Source organism: Bufo gargarizans, chromosome 1 (assembly GCF_014858855.1).
Source record: "Bufo gargarizans isolate SCDJY-AF-19 chromosome 1, ASM1485885v1, whole genome shotgun sequence".
NCBI classification, from domain to species: domain Eukaryota; kingdom Metazoa; phylum Chordata; class Amphibia; order Anura; family Bufonidae; genus Bufo; species Bufo gargarizans.
The window spans coordinates 245,301,414-245,321,371 of NC_058080.1; the positions used below are offsets into that span (position 1 = coordinate 245,301,414).

The following is a 19,958-nucleotide window of genomic DNA, read 5'->3' on the forward strand; positions in this document are numbered from 1 at the left end:
GTGCATTTCCAAGTCTAATTCTGTCACTAAATCCATACCGGTGACCCAGCGCCTAAATACTAGGCCTCAAATTTAAATCCCTCTAAATCTCTCGTTACCCACCGCTGTACTGTTGTTGCTGGGCAAGATATTTAGTGTCCGTCAAAGCACATTTTTTGTTCTGGGTTGAAGTACAATTCCCAATTTAGCAATTTCATAATTTAGTGGTTCCTGCTATATCAGAGCTATTTGAAATCTATCCCAAAAAGGGTATATAATATTGAAGGTGCACATTGGGTCATTCAGAATAACTTCACACACACCCGCTACTGTGTATTTTCAAGTCTAATTCTGTCACTAAACCCATACCTGTCACCCAGCGCCTAAATACTAGGCCTCAAATTTAAATCCCTCTAAATCTCTCGTTACCCACCGCTGTACTGTTGTTGCTGGGCAAGATATTTAGTGTCCGTCAAAGCACATTTTTTGTTCTGGGTTGAAGTACAATTCCCAATTTAGCAATTTCATAATTTAGTGGTTTCTGCTATATCAGAGCTATTTGAAATCTATCCCTAAAAGGGTATATAATATTGAAGGTGCACATAGGGTCATTCAGAATAACTTCACACACACGCTTCTGTGCATTTCCAAGTCTAATTCTGTCACTAAATCCATACCGGTGACCCAGCGCCTAAATACTAGGCCTCAAATTTAAATCCCTCTAAATCTCTCGTTACCCACCGCTGTACTGTTGTTGCTGGGCAAGATATTTAGTGTCCGTCAAAGCACATTTTTTGTTCTGGGTTGAAGTACAATTCCCAATTTAGCAATTTCATAATTTAGTGGTTTCTGCTATATCAGAGCTATTTGAAATCTATCCCTAAAAGGGTATATAATATTGAAGGTGCACATAGGGTCATTCAGAATAACTTCACACACACGCTTCTGTGCATTTCCAAGTCTAATTCTGTCACTAAATCCATACCGGTCACCCAGCGCCTAAATACTAGGCCTCAAATTTATATCCCGCTGAATTTGAATACAATACATTGGGCCAAATAATATATTTGTTGTTGTGGTGAACCATAACAATGAGAAAAACATCTAGTAAGGGACGCGGACGTGGACATGGTCGTGGTGGTGTTAGTGGACCCTCTGGTGCTGGGAGAGGACGTGGCCGTTCTGCCACATCCACACGTCCTAGTGTACCAACTACCTCAGGTCCCAGTAGCCGCCAGAATTTACAGCGATATATGGTGGGGCCCAATGCCGTTCTAAGGATGGTAAGGCCTGAGCAGGTACAGGCATTAGTCAATTGGGTGGCCGACAGTGGATCCAGCACGTTCACATTATCTCCCACCCAGTCTTCTGCAGAAAGCGCACAGATGGCGCCTGAAAACCAACCCCATCAGTCTGTCACATCACCCCCATGCATACCAGGGAAACTGTCTCAGCCTCAAGTTATGCAGCAGTCTCTTATGCTGTTTGAAGACTCCGCTGGCAGGGTTTCCCAAGGGCATCCACCTAGCCCTTCCCCAGCGGTGAAAGACATAGAATGCACTGACGCACAACCACTTATGTTTCCTGATGATGAGGACATGGGAATACCACCTCAGCATGTCTCTGATGATGACGAAACACAGGTGCCAACTGCTGCGTCTTTCTGCAGTGTGCAGACTGAACAGGAGGTCAGGGATCAAGACTGGGTGGAAGACGATGCAGGGGACGATGAGGTCCTAGACCCCACATGGAATGAAGGTCGTGCCACTGACTTTCACAGTTCGGAGGAAGAGGCAGTGGTGAGACCGAGCCAACAGCGTAGCAAAAGAGGGAGCAGTGGGCAAAAGCAGAACACCCGCCGCCAAGAGACTCCGCCTGCTACTGACCGCCGCCATCTGGGACCGAGCACCCCAAAGGCAGCTTCAAGGAGTTCCCTGGCATGGCACTTCTTCAAACAATGTGCTGACGACAAGACCCGAGTGGTTTGCACGCTGTGCCATCAGAGCCTGAAGCGAGGCATTAACGTTCTGAACCTGAGCACAACCTGCATGACCAGGCACCTGCATGCAAAGCATGAACTGCAGTGGAGTAAACACCTTAAAACCAAGGAAGTCACTCAGGCTCCCCCTGCTACCTCTTCTGCTGCTGCCGCCTCGGCCTATTCTGCTGCTGCCGCCTCGGCCTCTTCCTCCGCCTCTGGAGGAACGTTGGCACCTGCCGCCCAGCAAACAGGGGATGTACCACCAACACCACCACCACCACCTCCGTCACCAAGCGTCTCAACCATGTCACACGCCAGCGTTCAGCTCTCCATCTCACAAACATTTGATAGAAAGCGTAAATTCCCACCTAGCCACCCTCGATCCCTGGCCCTGAATGCCAGCATTTCTAAACTACTGGCCTATGAAATGCTGTCATTTAGGCTGGTGGACACAGACAGCTTCAAACAGCTCATGTCGCTTGCTGTCCCACAGTATGTTGTTCCCAGCCGGCACTACTTCTCCAAGAGAGCCGTGCCTTCCCTGCACAACCAAGTATCCGATAAAATCAAGTGTGCACTGCGCAACGCCATCTGTAGCAAGGTCCACCTAACCACAGATACGTGGACCAGTAAGCACGGCCAGGGACGCTATATCTCCCTAACTGCACACTGGGTAAATGTAGTGGCAGCTGGGCCCCAGGCGGAGAGCTGTTTGGCGCACGTCCTGCCGCCGCCAAGGATCGCAGGGCAACATTCTTTGCCTCCTGTTGCCACCTCCTCCTTCTCGGCTTCCTCCTCCTCTTCTTCCACCTGCTCATCCAGTCAGCCACACACCTTCACCACCAACTTCAGCACAGCCCGGGGTAAACGTCAGCAGGCCATTCTGAAACTCATATGTTTGGGGGACAGGCCCCACACCGCACAGGAGTTGTGGCGGGGTATTGAACAACAGACCGACGAGTGGTTGCTGCCGGTGAGCCTCAAGCCCGGCCTGGTGGTGTGTGATAATGGGCGAAATCTCGTTGCAGCTCTGGGACTAGCCAATTTGACGCACATCCCTTGCTTGGCGCATGTGCTGAATTTGGTGGTGCAGAAGTTCATTCACAACTACCCCGACATGTCAGAGCTGCTGCATAAAGTGCGGGCCGTCTGTTCGCGCTTCCGGCGTTCACATCCTGCCGCTGCTCGCCTGTCTGCGCTACAGCGTAACTTCGGCCTTCCCGCTCACCGCCTCATATGCGACGTGCCCACCAGGTGGAACTCCACCTTGCACATGCTGGACAGACTGTGCGAGCAGCAGCAGGCCATAGTGGAGTTTCAGCTGCAGCACGCACGGGTCAGTCGCACTACAGAACAGCACCACTTCACCACCAATGACTGGGCCTCCATGCGAGACCTGTGTGCCCTGTTGCGCTGTTTCGAGTACTCCACCAACATGGCCAGTGGCGATGACACCGTTATCAGCGTTACAATACCACTTCTATGTCTCCTTGAGAAAACACTTAGGGCGATGATGGAACAGGAGGTGGCCCAGGAGGAGGAGGAGGAGGATGAGGAAGAGGGGTCATTTTTAGCACTTTCAGGCCAGTCTCTTCGAAGTGACTCAGAGGGAGGTTTTTTGCAACAGCAGAGGCCAGGTACAAATGTGGCCAGCCAGGGCCCACTACTGGAGGACGAGGAGGACGAGGATGAGGAGGAGGTGGAGGAGGATGAGGATGAAGCATGGTCACAGCGGGGTGGCACCCAACGCAGCTCGGGTCCATCACTGGTGCGTGGCTGGGGGGAAAGGCAGGACGATGACGATACGCCTCCCACAGAGGACAGCTTGTCCTTACCCCTGGGCAGCCTGGCACACATGAGCGACTACATGCTGCAGTGCCTGCGCAACGACAGCAGAGTTGCCCACATTTTAACCTGTGCGGACTACTGGGTTGCCACCCTGCTGGATCCACGCTACAAAGACAATGTGCCCACCTTACTTCCTGCACTGGAGCGTGATAGGAAGATGCGCGAGTACAAGCGCACGTTGGTAGACGCGCTACTGAGAGCATTCCCAAATGTCACAGGGGAACAAGTGGAAGCCCAAGGCCAAGGCAGAGGAGGAGCAAGAGGTCGCCAAGGCAGCTGTGTCACGGCCAGCTCCTCTGAGGGCAGGGTTAGCATGGCAGAGATGTGGAAAACTTTTGTCAACACGCCACAGCTAACTGCACCACCACCTGATACGCAACGTGTTAGCAGGAGGCAACATTTCACTAACATGGTGGAACAGTACGTGTGCACACCCCTCCACGTACTGACTGATGGTTCGGCCCCATTCAACTTCTGGGTCTCTAAATTGTCCACGTGGCCAGAGCTAGCCTTTTATGCCTTGGAGGTGCTGGCCTGCCCGGCAGCCAGCGTTTTGTCTGAACGTGTATTCAGCACGGCAGGGGGCGTCATTACAGACAAACGCAGCCGCCTGTCTACAGCCAATGTGGACAAGCTGACGTTCATAAAAATGAACCAGGCATGGATCCCACAGGACCTGTCCGTCCCTTGTCCAGATTAGACATTAACTACCTCCCCATAACCATATATTATTGGACTCCAGGGCACTTCCTCATTCAATCCTATTTTTATTTTCATTTTACCATTATATTGCGATGCTACCCAAAGTTGAATGAACCTCTCCTCTGCCTGTGTGCTAGGCCTAAATATATGCCAATGGACTGTTGCAGTGGTGGCTGACATGAAGCCTGATTCTCTGCTATGACATGCAGACTAATTCTCTGCTGACATGAAGCCAGATTGTCTGTTACGGGACCTCTCTCCTCTGCCTGGGTGCTGGGCCTAAATTTATGACCATGGACTGTTGCAGTGGTGGCTGACGTGAAGCCTGATTCTCTGCTATGACATGCAGACTGATTCTCTGCTGACATGAAGCCAGATCGTCTGTTACGGGACCTCTCTGCTCTGCCTGTGTGCTAGGCCTAAATATATGCCAATGGACTGTTGCAGTGGTGGGTGACGTGAAGCCTCATTCTCTGCTATGACATGCAGACTGATTCTCTGCTGACATGAAGCCAGATTGTCTGTTACGGGACCTCTCTGCTCTGCCTGTGTGCTAGGCCTAAATATATGCCAATGGACTGTTGCAGTGGTGGGTGACGTGAAGCCTCATTCTCTGCTATGACATGCAGACTGATTCTCTGCTGTCATGAAGCCAGATTGTCTGTTACGGGACCTCTCTGCTCTGCCTGTGTGCTAGGCCTAAATATATGCCAATGGACTGTTGCAGTGGTGGGTGACGTGAAGCCTCATTCTCTGCTATGACATGCAGACTGATTCTCTGCTGACATGAAGCCAGATTGTCTGTTACGGGACCTCTCTGCTCTGCCTGTGTGCTAGGCCTAAATATATGCCAATGGACTGTTGCAGTGGTGGGTGACGTGAAGCCTCATTCTCTGCTATGACATGCAGACTGATTCTCTGCTGTCATGAAGCCAGATTGTCTGTTACGGGACCTCTCTGCTCTGCCTGTGTGCTAGGCCTAAATATATGCCAATGGACTGTTGCAGTGGTGGGTGACGTGAAGCCTCATTCTCTGCTATGACATGCAGACTGATTCTCTGCTGACATGAAGCCAGATTGTCTGTTACGGGACCTCTCTGCTCTGCCTGTGTGCTAGGCCTAAATATATGCCAATGGACTGTTGCAGTGGTGGGTGACGTGAAGCCTCATTCTCTGCTATGACATGCAGACTGATTCTCTGCTGACATGAAGCCAGATCCTCTGTTACGGGAGCTCTCTCCTCTGCCTGGGTGCTGGGCCTAAATTTATGACAATTGACTGTTGCAGTGGTGGGTGACGTGAAGCCTGATTCTCTGCTATGATATGAAGACTGATTCTCTGCTGACATGAAGCCAGATTGTCTGTTACGGGACCTTTCTCCTCTGCCTGGGTTCTGGGCCTAAATTTATGAAAATTGACTCTTACAGTGGTGGGTGACGTGAAGCCTGATTCTAGGCTATGATATGAAGACTGATTCTCTGCTGACATGAAGCCAGATTGTCTGTTACGGGACCTTTCTCCTCTGCCTGGGTTCTGGGCCTAAATTTATGAAAATTGACTCTTACAGTGGTGGGTGACGTGAAGCCTGATTCTCTGCTATGATATGAAGACTGATTCTCTGCTGACATGAAGCCAGATTCTCTGTTACGGGACCTCTCTCCTCTGCCTGGGTGCTGGGCCTAAATTTATGACAATGGACTGTTGCAGTGGTGGCTGACGTGAAGCCTGATTCTCTGCTATGACATGCAGACTGATTCTCTGCTGTCATGAAGCCAGATTGTCTGTTACGGGACCTCTCTGCTCTGCCTGTGTGCTAGGCCTAAATATATGCCAATGGACTGTTGCAGTGGTGGCTGACGTGAAGCCTCATTCTCTGCTATGACATGCAGACTAATTCTCTGCTGACATGAAGCCAGATTGTCTGTTACGGGACCTCTCTCCTCTGCCTGGGTGCTGGGCCTAAATTTATGACAATGGACTGTTGCAGTGGTGGCTGACGTGAAGCCTGATTCTCTGCTATGACATGCAGACTAATTCTCTGCTGACATGAAGCCAGATTGTCTGTTACGGGACCTCTCTCCTCTGCCTGGGTGCTGGGCCTAAATATATGCCAATGGACTGTTGCAGTGGTGGCTGACGTGAAGCCTCATTCTCTGCTATGACATGCAGACTAATTCTCTGCTGTCATGAAGCCAGATTGTCTGTTACGGGACCTCTCTGCTCTGCCTGTGTGCTAGGCCTAAATATATGCCAATGGACTGTTGCAGTGGTGGGTGACGTGAAGCCTCATTCTCTGCTATGACATGCAGACTGATTCTCTGCTGACATGAAGCCAGATTGTCTGTTACGGGACCTCTCTGCTCTGCCTGTGTGCTAGGCCTAAATATATGCCAATGGACTGTTGCAGTGGTGGGTGACGTGAAGCCTCATTCTCTGCTATGACATGCAGACTGATTCTCTGCTGACATGAAGCCAGATTCTCTGTTACGGGACCTCTCTGCTCTGCCTGTGTGCTAGGCCTAAATATATGCCAATGGACTGTTGCAGTGGTGGGTGACGTGAAGCCTCATTCTCTGCTATGACATGCAGACTGATTCTCTGCTGACATGAAGCCAGATTCTCTGTTACGGGACCTCTCTCCTCTGCCTGTGTGTGTGCTGGGCCTAAATATATGCCAATGGACTGTTGCAGTGGTGGCTGACGTGAAGCCTCATTCTCTGCTATGACATGCAGACTGATTCTCTGCTGACATGAAGCCAGATTCTCTGTTACGGGACCTCTCTCCTCTGCCTGTGTGTGTGCTGGGCCTAAATATATGCCAATGGACTGTTGCAGTGGTGGCTGACGTGAAGCCTCATTCTCTGCTATGACATGCAGACTGATTCTCTGCTGACATGAAGCCAGATTCTCTGTTACGGGACCTCTCTCCTCTGCCTGTGTGTGTGCTGGGCCTAAATATATGCCAATGGACTGTTGCAGTGGTGGCTGACGTGAAGCCTCATTCTCTGCTATGACATGCAGACTAATTCTCTGCTGTCATGAAGCCAGATTGTCTGTTACGGGACCTCTCTGCTCTGCCTGTGTGCTAGGCCTAAATATATGCCAATGGACTGTTGCAGTGGTGGGTGACGTGAAGCCTCATTCTCTGCTATGACATGCAGACTGATTCTCTGCTGACATGAAGCCAGATTGTCTGTTACGGGACCTCTCTGCTCTGCCTGTGTGCTAGGCCTAAATATATGCCAATGGACTGTTGCAGTGGTGGGTGACGTGAAGCCTCATTCTCTGCTATGACATGCAGACTGATTCTCTGCTGACATGAAGCCAGATTCTCTGTTACGGGACCTCTCTCCTCTGCCTGTGTGTGTGCTGGGCCTAAATATATGCCAATGGACTGTTGCAGTGGTGGCTGACGTGAAGCCTCATTCTCTGCTATGACATGCAGACTAATTCTCTGCTGACATGAAGACAGATTCTCTGTTACGGGACCTCCCTCCTCTGCCTGGGTGCTGGGCCTAAATATATGCCAATGGACTGTTGCAGTGGTGGCTGACGTGAAGCCTCATTCTCTGCTATGACATGCAGACTGATTCTCTGCTGACATGAAGCCAGATTCTCTGTTACGGGACCTCTCTCCTCTGCCTGTGTGTGTGCTGGGCCTAAATATATGCCAATGGACTGTTGCAGTGGTGGCTGACGTGAAGCCTCATTCTCTGCTATGACATGCAGACTGATTCTCTGCTGACATGAAGCCAGATTCTCTGTTACGGGACCTCTCTCCTCTGCCTGTGTGTGTGCTGGGCCTAAATATATGCCAATGGACTGTTGCAGTGGTGGCTGACGTGAAGCCTCATTCTCTGCTATGACATGCAGACTAATTCTCTGCTGACATGAAGACAGATTCTCTGTTACGGGACCTCCCTCCTCTGCCTGGGTGCTGGGCCTAAATATATGCCAATGGACTGTTGCAGTGGTGGCTGACGTGAAGCCTCATTCTCTGCTATGACATGCAGACTAATTCTCTGCTGACATGAAGACAGATTCTCTGTTACGGGACCTCTCTCCTCTGCCTGGGTGCCGGGGCCTAAATATCTGAGAATGGACTGTTCCAGTGGTGGGTGACGGGAAGCCAGATTCTCTGCTATGGAACCTCTCTCCAATTGATTTTGGTTAATTTTTATTTATTTAATTTTTATTTTAATTCATTTCCCTATCCACATTTGTTTGCAGGGGATTTACCTACATGTTGCTGCCTTTTGCAGCCCTCTAGCTCTTTCCTGGGCTGTTTTACAGCCTTTTTAGTGCCGAAAAGTTCGGGTCCCCATTGACTTCAATGGGGTTCGGGTTCGGGACGAAGTTCGGATCGGGTTCGGATCCCGAACCCGAACATTTCCGGGATGTTCGGCCGAACTTCTCGAACCCGAACATCCAGGTGTTCGCTCAACTCTAGTCATAACAATGGATGTACAAAAGTTAATAATATAGAAATGCTTACTGCTTTTCAGATATAAGTTGTTCATCAACAGATAGGTTGTGGTCAGGCGAGCTAAAGGCGTGGATCCAAGAGGTGGGATCCACATCTATCAGACATATCCTTTTATCCATTTAATAAAATGTAAATTCTATATCATTAATGTTTTTCTTATTACAGGTTAAACCCGGCTCTACCTGTGCAGTATTTGGTCTGGGAGGAGTTGGCTTGTCTGTAATTATCGGATGTAAAGTAGCTGGAGCTTCCAGAATTATTGGAATTGATGTTAACACTAATAAATTTGCAAAAGCCAAAGAGTGTGGAGCCACTGAATGCATCAACCCCAAAGATTTTGACCGTCCTATCCATGAAGTGTTGGCAGAGATGACTGAGGGCGGAGTTGATTATTCCTTTGAGGTTATAGGAAACACTGAAGTCATGGTTAGTAACATAGCAGTTGTGACTAATTCATTTTGGATTATTATTATTTTTTTAACTCTTACACATATGTTTAGGAATCTGCCCTGATTTCTTCTCACTTTGGCTACGGAACCACCATAATTGTTGGAGTAGCTTCTTCAAGTGCCAAGATGTCCGTTGACCCAACCTTGCTTCTTACAGGTCGAACCATGAAGGGATCAGTTTTTGGAGGTAATACAATGTACTTAAGTGGGAACTGGGAAAAATGAATAAAACAAAGTTTTAATAGAACTGGCTCACTAGGAGCGAGCATAATAAGCATTATGGAGTGAGCATGATTAAGACAGACTGTAGTTGGGGAATTATTTTCTCTCTCTTCCTGTTCCCTTTAACTCCTTAGTGAACAGCCTGTTTTGGGGCTCAAAGAAAATTGGAGATTTTCCTAGCTATGGTGCTGGAAAATATAGATTTTATTAAGGACATGAGGCGAGCATTATGCATTACTTTCTTTTTACTGAATCCGCAGCTAAAGAGTTAAACATTAATACATGAAAGAAAAAACTTGTTTAGGTACAACCTAGTGTGACTGGACATATGGTAACCAATAAGGATGTACCAGAGAGCATATAAGTAACATGAGGACAAACTCTGCACTCTTTCTTTAGTAGTATAACATGGATAACAGTTAAATAATGAGGGTTGCAGGAACAGGAATTTCTCTGTAGCAATTGATAGTAGACCTTTGGGTATGGAGAGTGAATGTCAAGAATTCGGAAGATTCTCGTGGAATGTTCTTATTCGGAGGTGAGGTAGATGACGGATATTTCCTAGAAGCTTGAATCTTCTTTTCTATTGTTGATAAGCTGAAAAATATATACGAGATAAGATTATAGGGATGAGTTAAATAGGGTGGGATAATGTTCGCCTCATGTCCTTAACCCCTTAAGGACTCAGCCCTATTTCACCTTAAGGACTTGGCCATTTTTTGCAAATCTGACCAGTGTCACTTTAAGTGGTGAAAACTTTAAAACGCTTAGACTTATCCAAGCCTTTCTGAGATTGTTTTTTCGTCACATATTGAACTTCATGACACTGGTAAAATGAAGTCAAACAAATTATTTTTTTTGCGTAAAAAAATACCTAATTTACCAAATATTTGGAAAAATTTGCAAATTTAAAAGTTTCAGTTTCTCTACTTCTGTAATACATAGTAATACCCCCAAAAATTGTGATGACTTTACATTCCCCATATGTCTACTTCATGTTTGAATTATTTTGGGAATGATATTTTATTTTTTGGGGATGTTACAAGGCTTAGAAGTTTAGAAGCGAATCTTGAAATTTTTCAGAAATTTACAAAAACCCAATTTTTAGGGACCAGTTCAGGTCTGAAGTCACTTTGCAAGGCTTACATAATAAAAACCACCGAAAAATGACCCCATCTAAGAAACTACACCCCTCAAGGTATTCAAAACTGATTTTACATACGTTGTTAACCCTTTAGGTGTTTCACAAGAGTTATTGGCAAATGGGAATGAAATTTGAGAATTTCATTTTTTTTTGTCAAATTTTTCATTTTATCCCATTTTTTCCACTAACAAAGCAAGGGTTAACAGCCAAACAAGACTGTATCTTTATTGCCCTGACTCTGCCGTTTACAGAAACACCCCATATGTGTCCGTAAACTACTGTACGACCACACAGCGGGGCGTAGAGTGAAAGGTGCGCTGTTTGGAAGGCAGATTTTGCTGGACTGCTTTATTTACAGTACACCATGTCCCATTTGATGCCCCCTGATGCACCCCTAGAGTAGAAACTCCGTAAAAGTGACCCAATCTAAGAAACTACACCCCTAAAGGTATTCAAAACTGATTTTACAAACTTTGTTAACCCTTTAGGTGTTGCACAAGATTTAATGGAAAATAGAGATACAATTTCAAAATTTCACTTTTTTGGCAGATTTTCCATTTTAATATTTTTTTTCAAGTAACAAAGCAAGGGTTAACAGCCAAACAAAACTCATTATTTATAGCCCTGATTCTGTAGTTTACAGAAACACCTCATATGTGGTCGTAAACTGCTGTACGGGCACACGGCAGGGCGCAGAAGGAAAGGAATGCAATACGGTTTTTGGAAGGCAGATTTTGCTGGACTGGTTTTTTTGACACCATGTCCCATTTGAAGCCCCCCTGATGCACCCCTAGAGTAGAAACTCCAAAAAAGTGACCCCATTTTAGAAACTATGGGATAGGGTGGCAGTTTTGTTGGTACTAGTTTAGGGTACATATGATTTTTGGTTGCTCTATATTACACTTTTTGTGCATCAAGGTAACAAGAAATAGCTTTTTAGGCACCGTTTTTTTTTTTGTTATTTACAACATTCATCTGAAAGGTTAGATCATGTGGTAATGTTATAGAGCAGGTTGTCACGAACGCGGTGATACCTAATATGTATACATTTTTTTTATTTATGTAAGTTTTACACAATGATTTCATTTTTAAAACAAAAAAAGTTTTAGTGTCTCCATAGCCTATGAGCCATAGTTTTTCAGTTTTTTGGGCGATTATTTTAAGTAGGGTCTCATTTTTTGTGGGATGAGATTGCTGTTTTATTGGCACTATTTTGGGGTGCATATGACTTTTTGATCGCTTGCTATTGCACTTTTTGTGACATAAGATGACAAAAAATGGCTTTTTTTAAACCTTTTTTATTTTTATTTTTTTACGGTGGTCACCTGAGGGGTTAACTCATGTGATATTTTTATAGAGCCGGTCGATACGGACACGGCGATACCCAATATGTATACTTTTTTTTATTTATGTAAGTTTTACACAATGATTTCATTTTTGAAACAAAACAAATCATGTTTTAGTGTTTCCATAGTCTAAGAGCCATAGTTTTTTCAGTTTTTGGGCGATTATCTTGGGTAGGGTCTCATTTTTTGCGGGATGAGATGACGGTTTGATTGGCACTATTTTGGCGTACATGCGACTTTTTTGATCACTTTTATTACCTTTTTTGGGAAGTAAGGTGGGCAAAATTTCAATTTTCTCATAGTTTTTATTTTTTTATTTTTATGGCGTTCACCGTGCGGGGAAAGTAACATGACCATTTTATAGATCAGGTCGTTACTGATGCGGTGATACCAAACATGTGTAGGGAATTTAATTTTTTTCATTTTTAATCAGTGATAAATGTGTTTTTTGATTTTTACTTTTTTTTTACTTTTTTTTTTTACTTAGACCCACTTGGTTCTTGAAGATCCAGTGGGTCTGATGTCTGTATAATACAGTACAGTACAATATATATTGTACTGTACTGTATTTTACTTACACTTTGTCTGAACAGATCTATGCCTTTCGCATAGACCTGTTCAGCACCATGGACAGCAGGTCGCCTGAGAAGGGTAAGGACTGGGGCTTCAGGGGGCTGTCTGGGGTTACATTGTTGGATCTTTTTTATTTTTTTATTTTCAAAAGCTTTATTTGTGAAAGCAGGAATACATATTAAAGTAGGCGCATAGGAGGGTGATGACAAACCTTCCTGCACTAACAAATGAATTAACAAATCAACAATAGTATGATATGTTAAAGAGCACGAGGCAATTGAGAGACAAAACAACAAATTGCATAAAGTAATAGTGTTTTCCAGACAATTCCAATAGAGAGAGTCCGTATCTGGTCTATGATAAGATATCCATACATGTACCTGATTGCAATATAAAATCACTATATAGCGGTTAGAGAAACTAGAAAAACTAGAGAAGGCCTCAGAAGAAGAGAAGAGAAAACCTCTGATAGTTATCGATCTTTAAGCCCTCTATTAGCTTCCCATGCAATCCAAGTGGCCCTAAATTTACTAATAGATCTACATTCCCAATTAGAAATTTCTTCGAGCCTATATATCTGATCCACTCTGGAACACCATTTTTCAATAGAAGGGGTGTCAGGCAAAAGCCAGTGGAGTGGAATTAAAAATCTACTCGCATTAATTAAGTGTCTAAAAAGGCCTAAATTGGGAATCTTCTTAGTTGTGGGGTATAAATTTGAGAGAGGACTTGGTTGCAGATCTCAAATATCTGTTTCCACCAATCTCTCAGGGGAGGACAATCCCACCAAATGTGTAGAAAGGAGCCTCTAGACTTTGAGCAACTTTGAGCATCTCCAGCATGTATCTGAAGCAGACGATGAGTATAAGCACGTTTTATCTGGAGTTTTATACCATCTGGCTACCACTTTGTAGCAGTTTTCCTGTATTCTGACGCATCTCGACGCTCTCTGTGGGGAAGTCAATATTTGGTCTATATCTTGTCTGGAAAACGTTCTCTTCAAATCCCTTTCCCAGAGTCTAATGAGCGCCGGGGTAAAGAGAGCATCCGGAGCTCTTAATTTATCAGAAAGTTGGAAGATTAATTTGGTTGGGGTCTGGGTACACTCAAGAAGACTTTCCAGCCAAACTTGCAGACGGGAAAAGTCTTAAGGTTTAATATTTAGTTGGAGGTATGAACGTATAATACCCCCCATACCCCCCCTCCCCCATTTTTTTGCTCTGTTCAGAGACTTATATGAAAGTCTAGGCCTCTTATTAAGCCAAATGAATTAGCTAAAAAGAGATCTCACTTTTTTATAGAAAAGGGAGGGAACCTGTAAGGGGAGAACCTGTTGTAAATAGGTTAACTTAGGAAGGATTAGTGAGGCCAGGATGTTCTTCCTCCCAAACCATGATAGAATTGGGGTATCCAAGTCGTTAATTAGTTTACTAATTTCCTTTAACAGGGGATTATAATTTAAGTTGAACTATTGAGATGGGTCAGTACTGATCTTGACCCCGAGGTATGTCAGGAAAGGGGCTGTCCAGTTGAAGGGAGATGCCTGGGCCAACTTTTGTTTTGTCAAGGCAGATAAGCCTGAGCAGATGATAAGCGATTTGCTGTGATTAACTTTAAAGTTGGAGAAAAGTCCATAGTTTTCCAGATGTTGATAAATCCTAGGAAGCGCGGATTCTGGGTTGCTAATCATAACAAGCATATCATCAGCAAATGCTGCTGTCTTATGTTCCTGATCTCCAAGTGTGATACCTTTAATGGCTGTGTCTTTCCTAATAGTTTGTAGGAGGGGCTCTAGCGTCAAAACAAATAAAAGGGGGGACAGGGGACAACCCTGCCTAGTGCCGTTCCTAATGCTGAATGGGGATGAGATTGTGCTGTTAACTGAAATAGAGGCAGCGGCATTAGTGTACATAGCATCTACATTGTTGGATCTTAACAAGGTTACAAGTAGAGCTTCAACATGCAACAAGAAGAAATGAGAGTGAGCATTTTTTGAGCATTCAATTAATTGAAAATAACGATTAAACTGAAACAGGCTGTTTTTCAGCTGATCCAAATTTTAGGACCACATGCCTATAAAAGGGCAAATCTGTGCAAAGATGTGGATTCATTGTCATTTTCTGTCAGGTAGTCACACGTTGTGATGGCAAAGGCAGAAAAACTCTCCCTTTTTGAACGTGGTTGGGTTGTTGAACTGCATAAGCAGGGTCTCTCACAGTGCGCCATCGCTGCTGAGGTGGGACGCAGTAAGACAGTCATTTGGAATTTCTTAAATGATCCTGAGGGCTATGGAACAAAAAAGCCAAGTGGAAGACCCCAAAAAATGTCATCAGCACTGAGCCGGAGGATCCAATTGGCTGTCCGTCAAGACACTGGACAATCCTCGACTCAAATTAAGGCCCTTACTGGTGCTGACTGCAGCCCCATAACCATCAGACAGCATCTGAGACTGAAGGGCTTCAAAAACAAAAAACATCTTCAAAGACCTCGTCTCCTTGAACGCCACAGCTCGTTTGGACTTTGCAAGAGAGCACCAAACATGAGACATTCAAAGGTGGAAGAAAGTTTTATTCTCTGATGAGAAAAAAATTTAACCTTGATGGTCCTGATGGTTTCTAACGTTACTGGCATGACAAGCAGATCCCACCTGAGATGTTTTCTACGCGCCACAGTGGAGGGGGCGCCATAATGGTCTGGGGTGCTTTTTCCTTCAGTGGAACAATGGAGCTTCAGGAAGTGCAGGGGCGTCAAACGGCCGCTGGCTATGTCCAGATGTTGCAGAGAGCATTCCTTATGACTGAGGGCCCTCGTCTGTGTGGTAACGACTGGGTTTTTCAACAGGACAACGCTACAGTACACAATGCCCGCAGGACAAGGGACTTCTTCCACTCTTTTGGCCCATCCTGCGTGTTCCCCTGATCTAAATCCAATTGAGAACCTTTGGGGATGGATAGAAAGGGAAGTTTACAAAAATGGACAACAGTTCCAGACAGTAGATGGCCTTTGTGCGGCCATCTTCACCACTTGGAGAAATGTTCCCACTCACCTCATGGAAACGCTTGCATCAAGCATACAGAAACGAATTTTTGAAGTGATAAACAATAATGGCGGGGCTACTCATTACTGGGTTCATGTTTGGAAGTTGGATTTCTTTTTTTTTGGGAGGTGTGGTCCTAAACTTTTGATCAGCTGAAAAACAGCCTGTTTCAGTTTATTCATTGTTTTCATTAAATTGAATGCTCAAAAAATGTTTTGTCTCACTCCCATTTCTTCTTGTTGCATGTTGAAGCTCTACTTGGAACCTTTTTACGATAGGGGAAAACATATATTTTTTTTAGCGCAATGCTGCAACATAACAAAATATTAAAAAAGTAAAAGGGCCTCTCTGAAGACTTTCCGAATGCATTGCATATTGGCACAGGGGTTGTCCAATTGCATATTTTCAGCAGTTAATAAGTGTGCAAATAAGTGTACTTTAGTGCATAACCAGGCAGCAATATATATTTTGGTTGCAGAGGTTGTCCAATTTTTCCAGAAACCTGTTGCAAAGCTTCTAGTTCATTATATATATTTGAATAGGCCCTTAAAAACTTGGACTATTTGTATCTTTACATTTTTTATTTTCCTCTACCACTTCCAATAGCTGTAACTTTTTAATTTTTCCACTCACATATCCCACGGATGGGCAAACTGCGGCTCTCCAGCTGTTGTAAAACTACAACTCCCAGGGGTACTTAGTGGAGGTTTAGAAAAGTTATTTTTTTTTATTTTTTTAGCACAGAACAAATGAGTAAAGCTGACATGCTGGCGATTTTTTTAGATGCACAAAACCACTGCAGACTCTGTATATATATATATAATATATAGTATGCATATCCTGCTGTTGATGCACTGAAATAGGCATATTACATACTTGATACCTAGAAGATGTGCTAAATGATGTGTAACTTTTGCATCTGTGGCAAAAATATACGAAAATGGGTAACTTGCAATGATGAAAAAAATTCCCCCAAAAGGAATCCATAGCCTTTAATTGGCTCAGGCTACTTTCACACTTGCGCTTGATCGGATCCGTTCTGAACGGATCCGATCATATTAATGCAGGCGGAGGCTCCGTTCAGTACGAATCCGTCTGCATTAATAACTTAGAAAAATTTCTAAGTGCGCAAGATGCCTGAGCGGATCCGTTCAGACTTTCAATGTAAAGTCAATGGGGGACGGATCCGCTTGAAGATTGAGCCATATGGTGTCATCTTCAAGCGAATCCGTTCCCATTGACTTACATTGTAAGTCTGAACGGATCCGCTCGCCTCCGCACGGCCAGGCGGACAGCTGAACGCTGCAAGCAGCGTTCAGCTGTCCGCCTGGCCGTGCGGAGGCGAGCGGAGCGGAGGCTGAACGCCGCCAGACTGATGCAGTCTGAGCGGATCCGCTCCATTCAGACTGCATCAGGGCTGGACGGAGGCGTTCGGGTCCGCTCGTGAGCTCCTTCAAACGGAGTGTGAAAGTAGCCTCAAATAGATCTAGAGATCTTACAAATCATTGCTCCACTTGCTCTAGACTCTAGTCATCTCAAGGGTTGTGTCCTTTCTCGGGGGCATGTCCTTTCTCCTACAGCTCTCTCCTTGTAGTTGTCACAGGAAGATGTGCACATTACTTTATATTGATCAACCACCAGGGATGCTATTATAATGAAGTAAAATGGAGCATTTTTGGAACAGAAAGAAAATTGCGAAAGTAACTCATTTTTTTCAGATTGAATTATATTAAAATAACATTTAATACTGTCACAGACCAATTTAAGTGACATCTCAACATAAATTAAACATAGTTGGGGAGATTCGTGAAAGCTAGTGGAAAGGCAAAAGTCACTGATTCAATTACACAACTTAAAAGGGGTTGTCTGAACCCCCTTAATCCCAACGTAATTACTGATGGGATTATGTGCACTATAAGGGAAAAAAAAAAAAACTCTCATCTCTTAACAGTTCGGTTAACACTGAGCCTCTCTGTTCACATGCCACTCAGGGACACATCATCTCTGAGGCCAATAAATGGCTGCACTGCTGCAGCACTGCAAGTAACCACATCACACTTCTGATCTACAGGGGACAAGATTTAATTTTGGGTTGGGGGTCGAATAATCCTTTTACAGAAATTGCCCCTCGATTGGTGGCCATGGATACCTTCCATCCAGCTATAAGTTGCTAGTCATCGATGTTGTGCACTGTGCTAGTATATAGTCTGTTGATAACAAAAGATACTAGATCAGGTGGGCTGATACAGCACCTACTAAGTGCAGCACACATGCATTGACACCCTGTTATCCACACATCACATGGGCCCTTCACAGTTGGAAGATGTGTTAGCGGATGTTCATCAGTATTTTGCACCAGTGTAATTTCCATTATATACCATTGGGGCCTGACTGTGTCTTCCTGTGAACTGGTATTTATATCCGTGTTTATGGTTTCTTTCAGTGATAGTATATCATACAAGCCAATTAAATTGTATCTTTGTTCTGTCCTATGTGTGCAGAAATAAGAATAAAGACTCTAATACTATTTGATGTGAATATGTACATGCTTTGCATAATGTAACTTCATTTTGAATCCTTATAATAGCTTGTTATGGTGAGTCCAAGCTGCTCCACCCCTGCCTAGAAGAAATTATTTTTAAGGCTGTCATCACATTGGCACTATTTATTTCTGTTGCTCTGCTCCATTATAGGAGGAATCACACTGGATTTCTTCATATAGTAGATAAAGAAAAGAGGGACGGACCTCACCGCTGTAGTAGCAAAACATCTTTATTCTTACACGATGGTAGGGATAAAATAGGGCTGGGGTGGACTTCACCTTCACAGAGACTGCACGGTCTGTGTGAAGGTGAAGTCCTCCCCAGCCCTATTTTATCCCTACCATCCTGTAAGAATAAAGAATTTTTGCTGCTACAGCAGTGAGTGCCGCCCTCTTTTCTTTATCTACTCTACGAAGATTGCATGTACGTCTAACGTTGAGTTCTGCACCACGAATGCTGTTTGAAGGACAAGGGTATGTGAAAAGCCATCTATCACCATACGGACATTAGCGGTACCGCCCCATTCATTTGACTTCTATTCTCTATAATCACACTGGATTTGTCGATCGAGAGAAAAGAATGTTGCTCGAAGAGACCATATTGATTGTAATGGCTCAATTTGGTTTCCACTAGAGAGCCTGGCATCTTCTTGGACAAAATAGTGCTATTTTATCCACCATTCTCAATGGAATTACAGAAGAGGTCCCTAATGGAGCCTCCAATGGAGATGTAAACTTAGCTAAAGGGTACCTTCATACATGGCATATTTAGCTATAGAAAATTCTGCAGCTGAAAATCAGTTCTATCTATCTAAATGGGACTAGCACAAATCCATGTGCTTGTCACCAAAGCAACCCCCAATTAATTTGCACAAAATCATCGGAAGGTTGCCGATAACTAATTTCAAGAAGCCCATTGTAGAGTGTCACGGAGACACCAGATGGAATAAAATAGTAAAAACTGCACATATATTACAAAAATATTTCACATTACATTCTAAAACAGCTAGGGGACAAAATAACAGAGTAATACAGTATGTTTTGAGGTCTGGTCATGGTTAGAGATAAGCAAAGTTTTTAAAAATTCAATTTGTCGAACTTTAACAATTCAATTCATTATGAATCAATTTGTCACAGATCGCGATAAATCAGGCCTACCCAGGCCACTCTGCCTAATCATATTTATCATACTTGGTGGCCCAATCTCAGTTTGAAGGCTTGGAACTTAAACTGCAGGGAGATTACAGGGAGAGTGTATCGCCATGTACATTATGTTCTAGTGCAGGGGCTGGGAACCTCCAGCTTCGCGGGATCATCTCATGTAGCTCCCGCCCCCTGCTAAAACACATAATGAAAATGCTAATGATTGCTTCCATGCTGGAAGCGTTCATTAGCATGCGGGAGGCACAGGAAGATGAGGACAGCATTGCACTGGCTGTCCTTACCTTCCCTGGCAGATTCACTTACCCTCCCTGGTCTTCTTCCAGCCCCACTCTGTGTCCTGACAAGTACAGTGTCAGGACATAGTGCATGTAGACGCGCGCTATGACCTGATGCTGTGCGCTGTAAGGTCAACAAAAAGAGTGGAAGGAAGAACACCAGGGAGGGTAAGTCAATCTGCCGTGTGACAGCACCATCCAGAGCTGGAG

At 44.7% G+C, this 19,958-nt stretch overlaps 1 protein-coding gene across 1 annotated transcript in view; it reads left to right on the forward strand.

The window, feature by feature from the left end:
• Window positions 1-19,958, forward strand: part of LOC122924670 (alcohol dehydrogenase 1-like) — a 117,594-nt gene that overhangs the window by 85,553 nt on the left and 12,083 nt on the right. Inside the window, exons 6-7 of the mRNA XM_044276005.1 lie at window positions 9,162-9,422; window positions 9,497-9,632. Of these exons, the coding sequence (XP_044131940.1) occupies window positions 9,162-9,422; window positions 9,497-9,632 (397 nt within the window). The remainder of the gene's footprint in view (window positions 1-9,161; window positions 9,423-9,496; window positions 9,633-19,958) is intronic.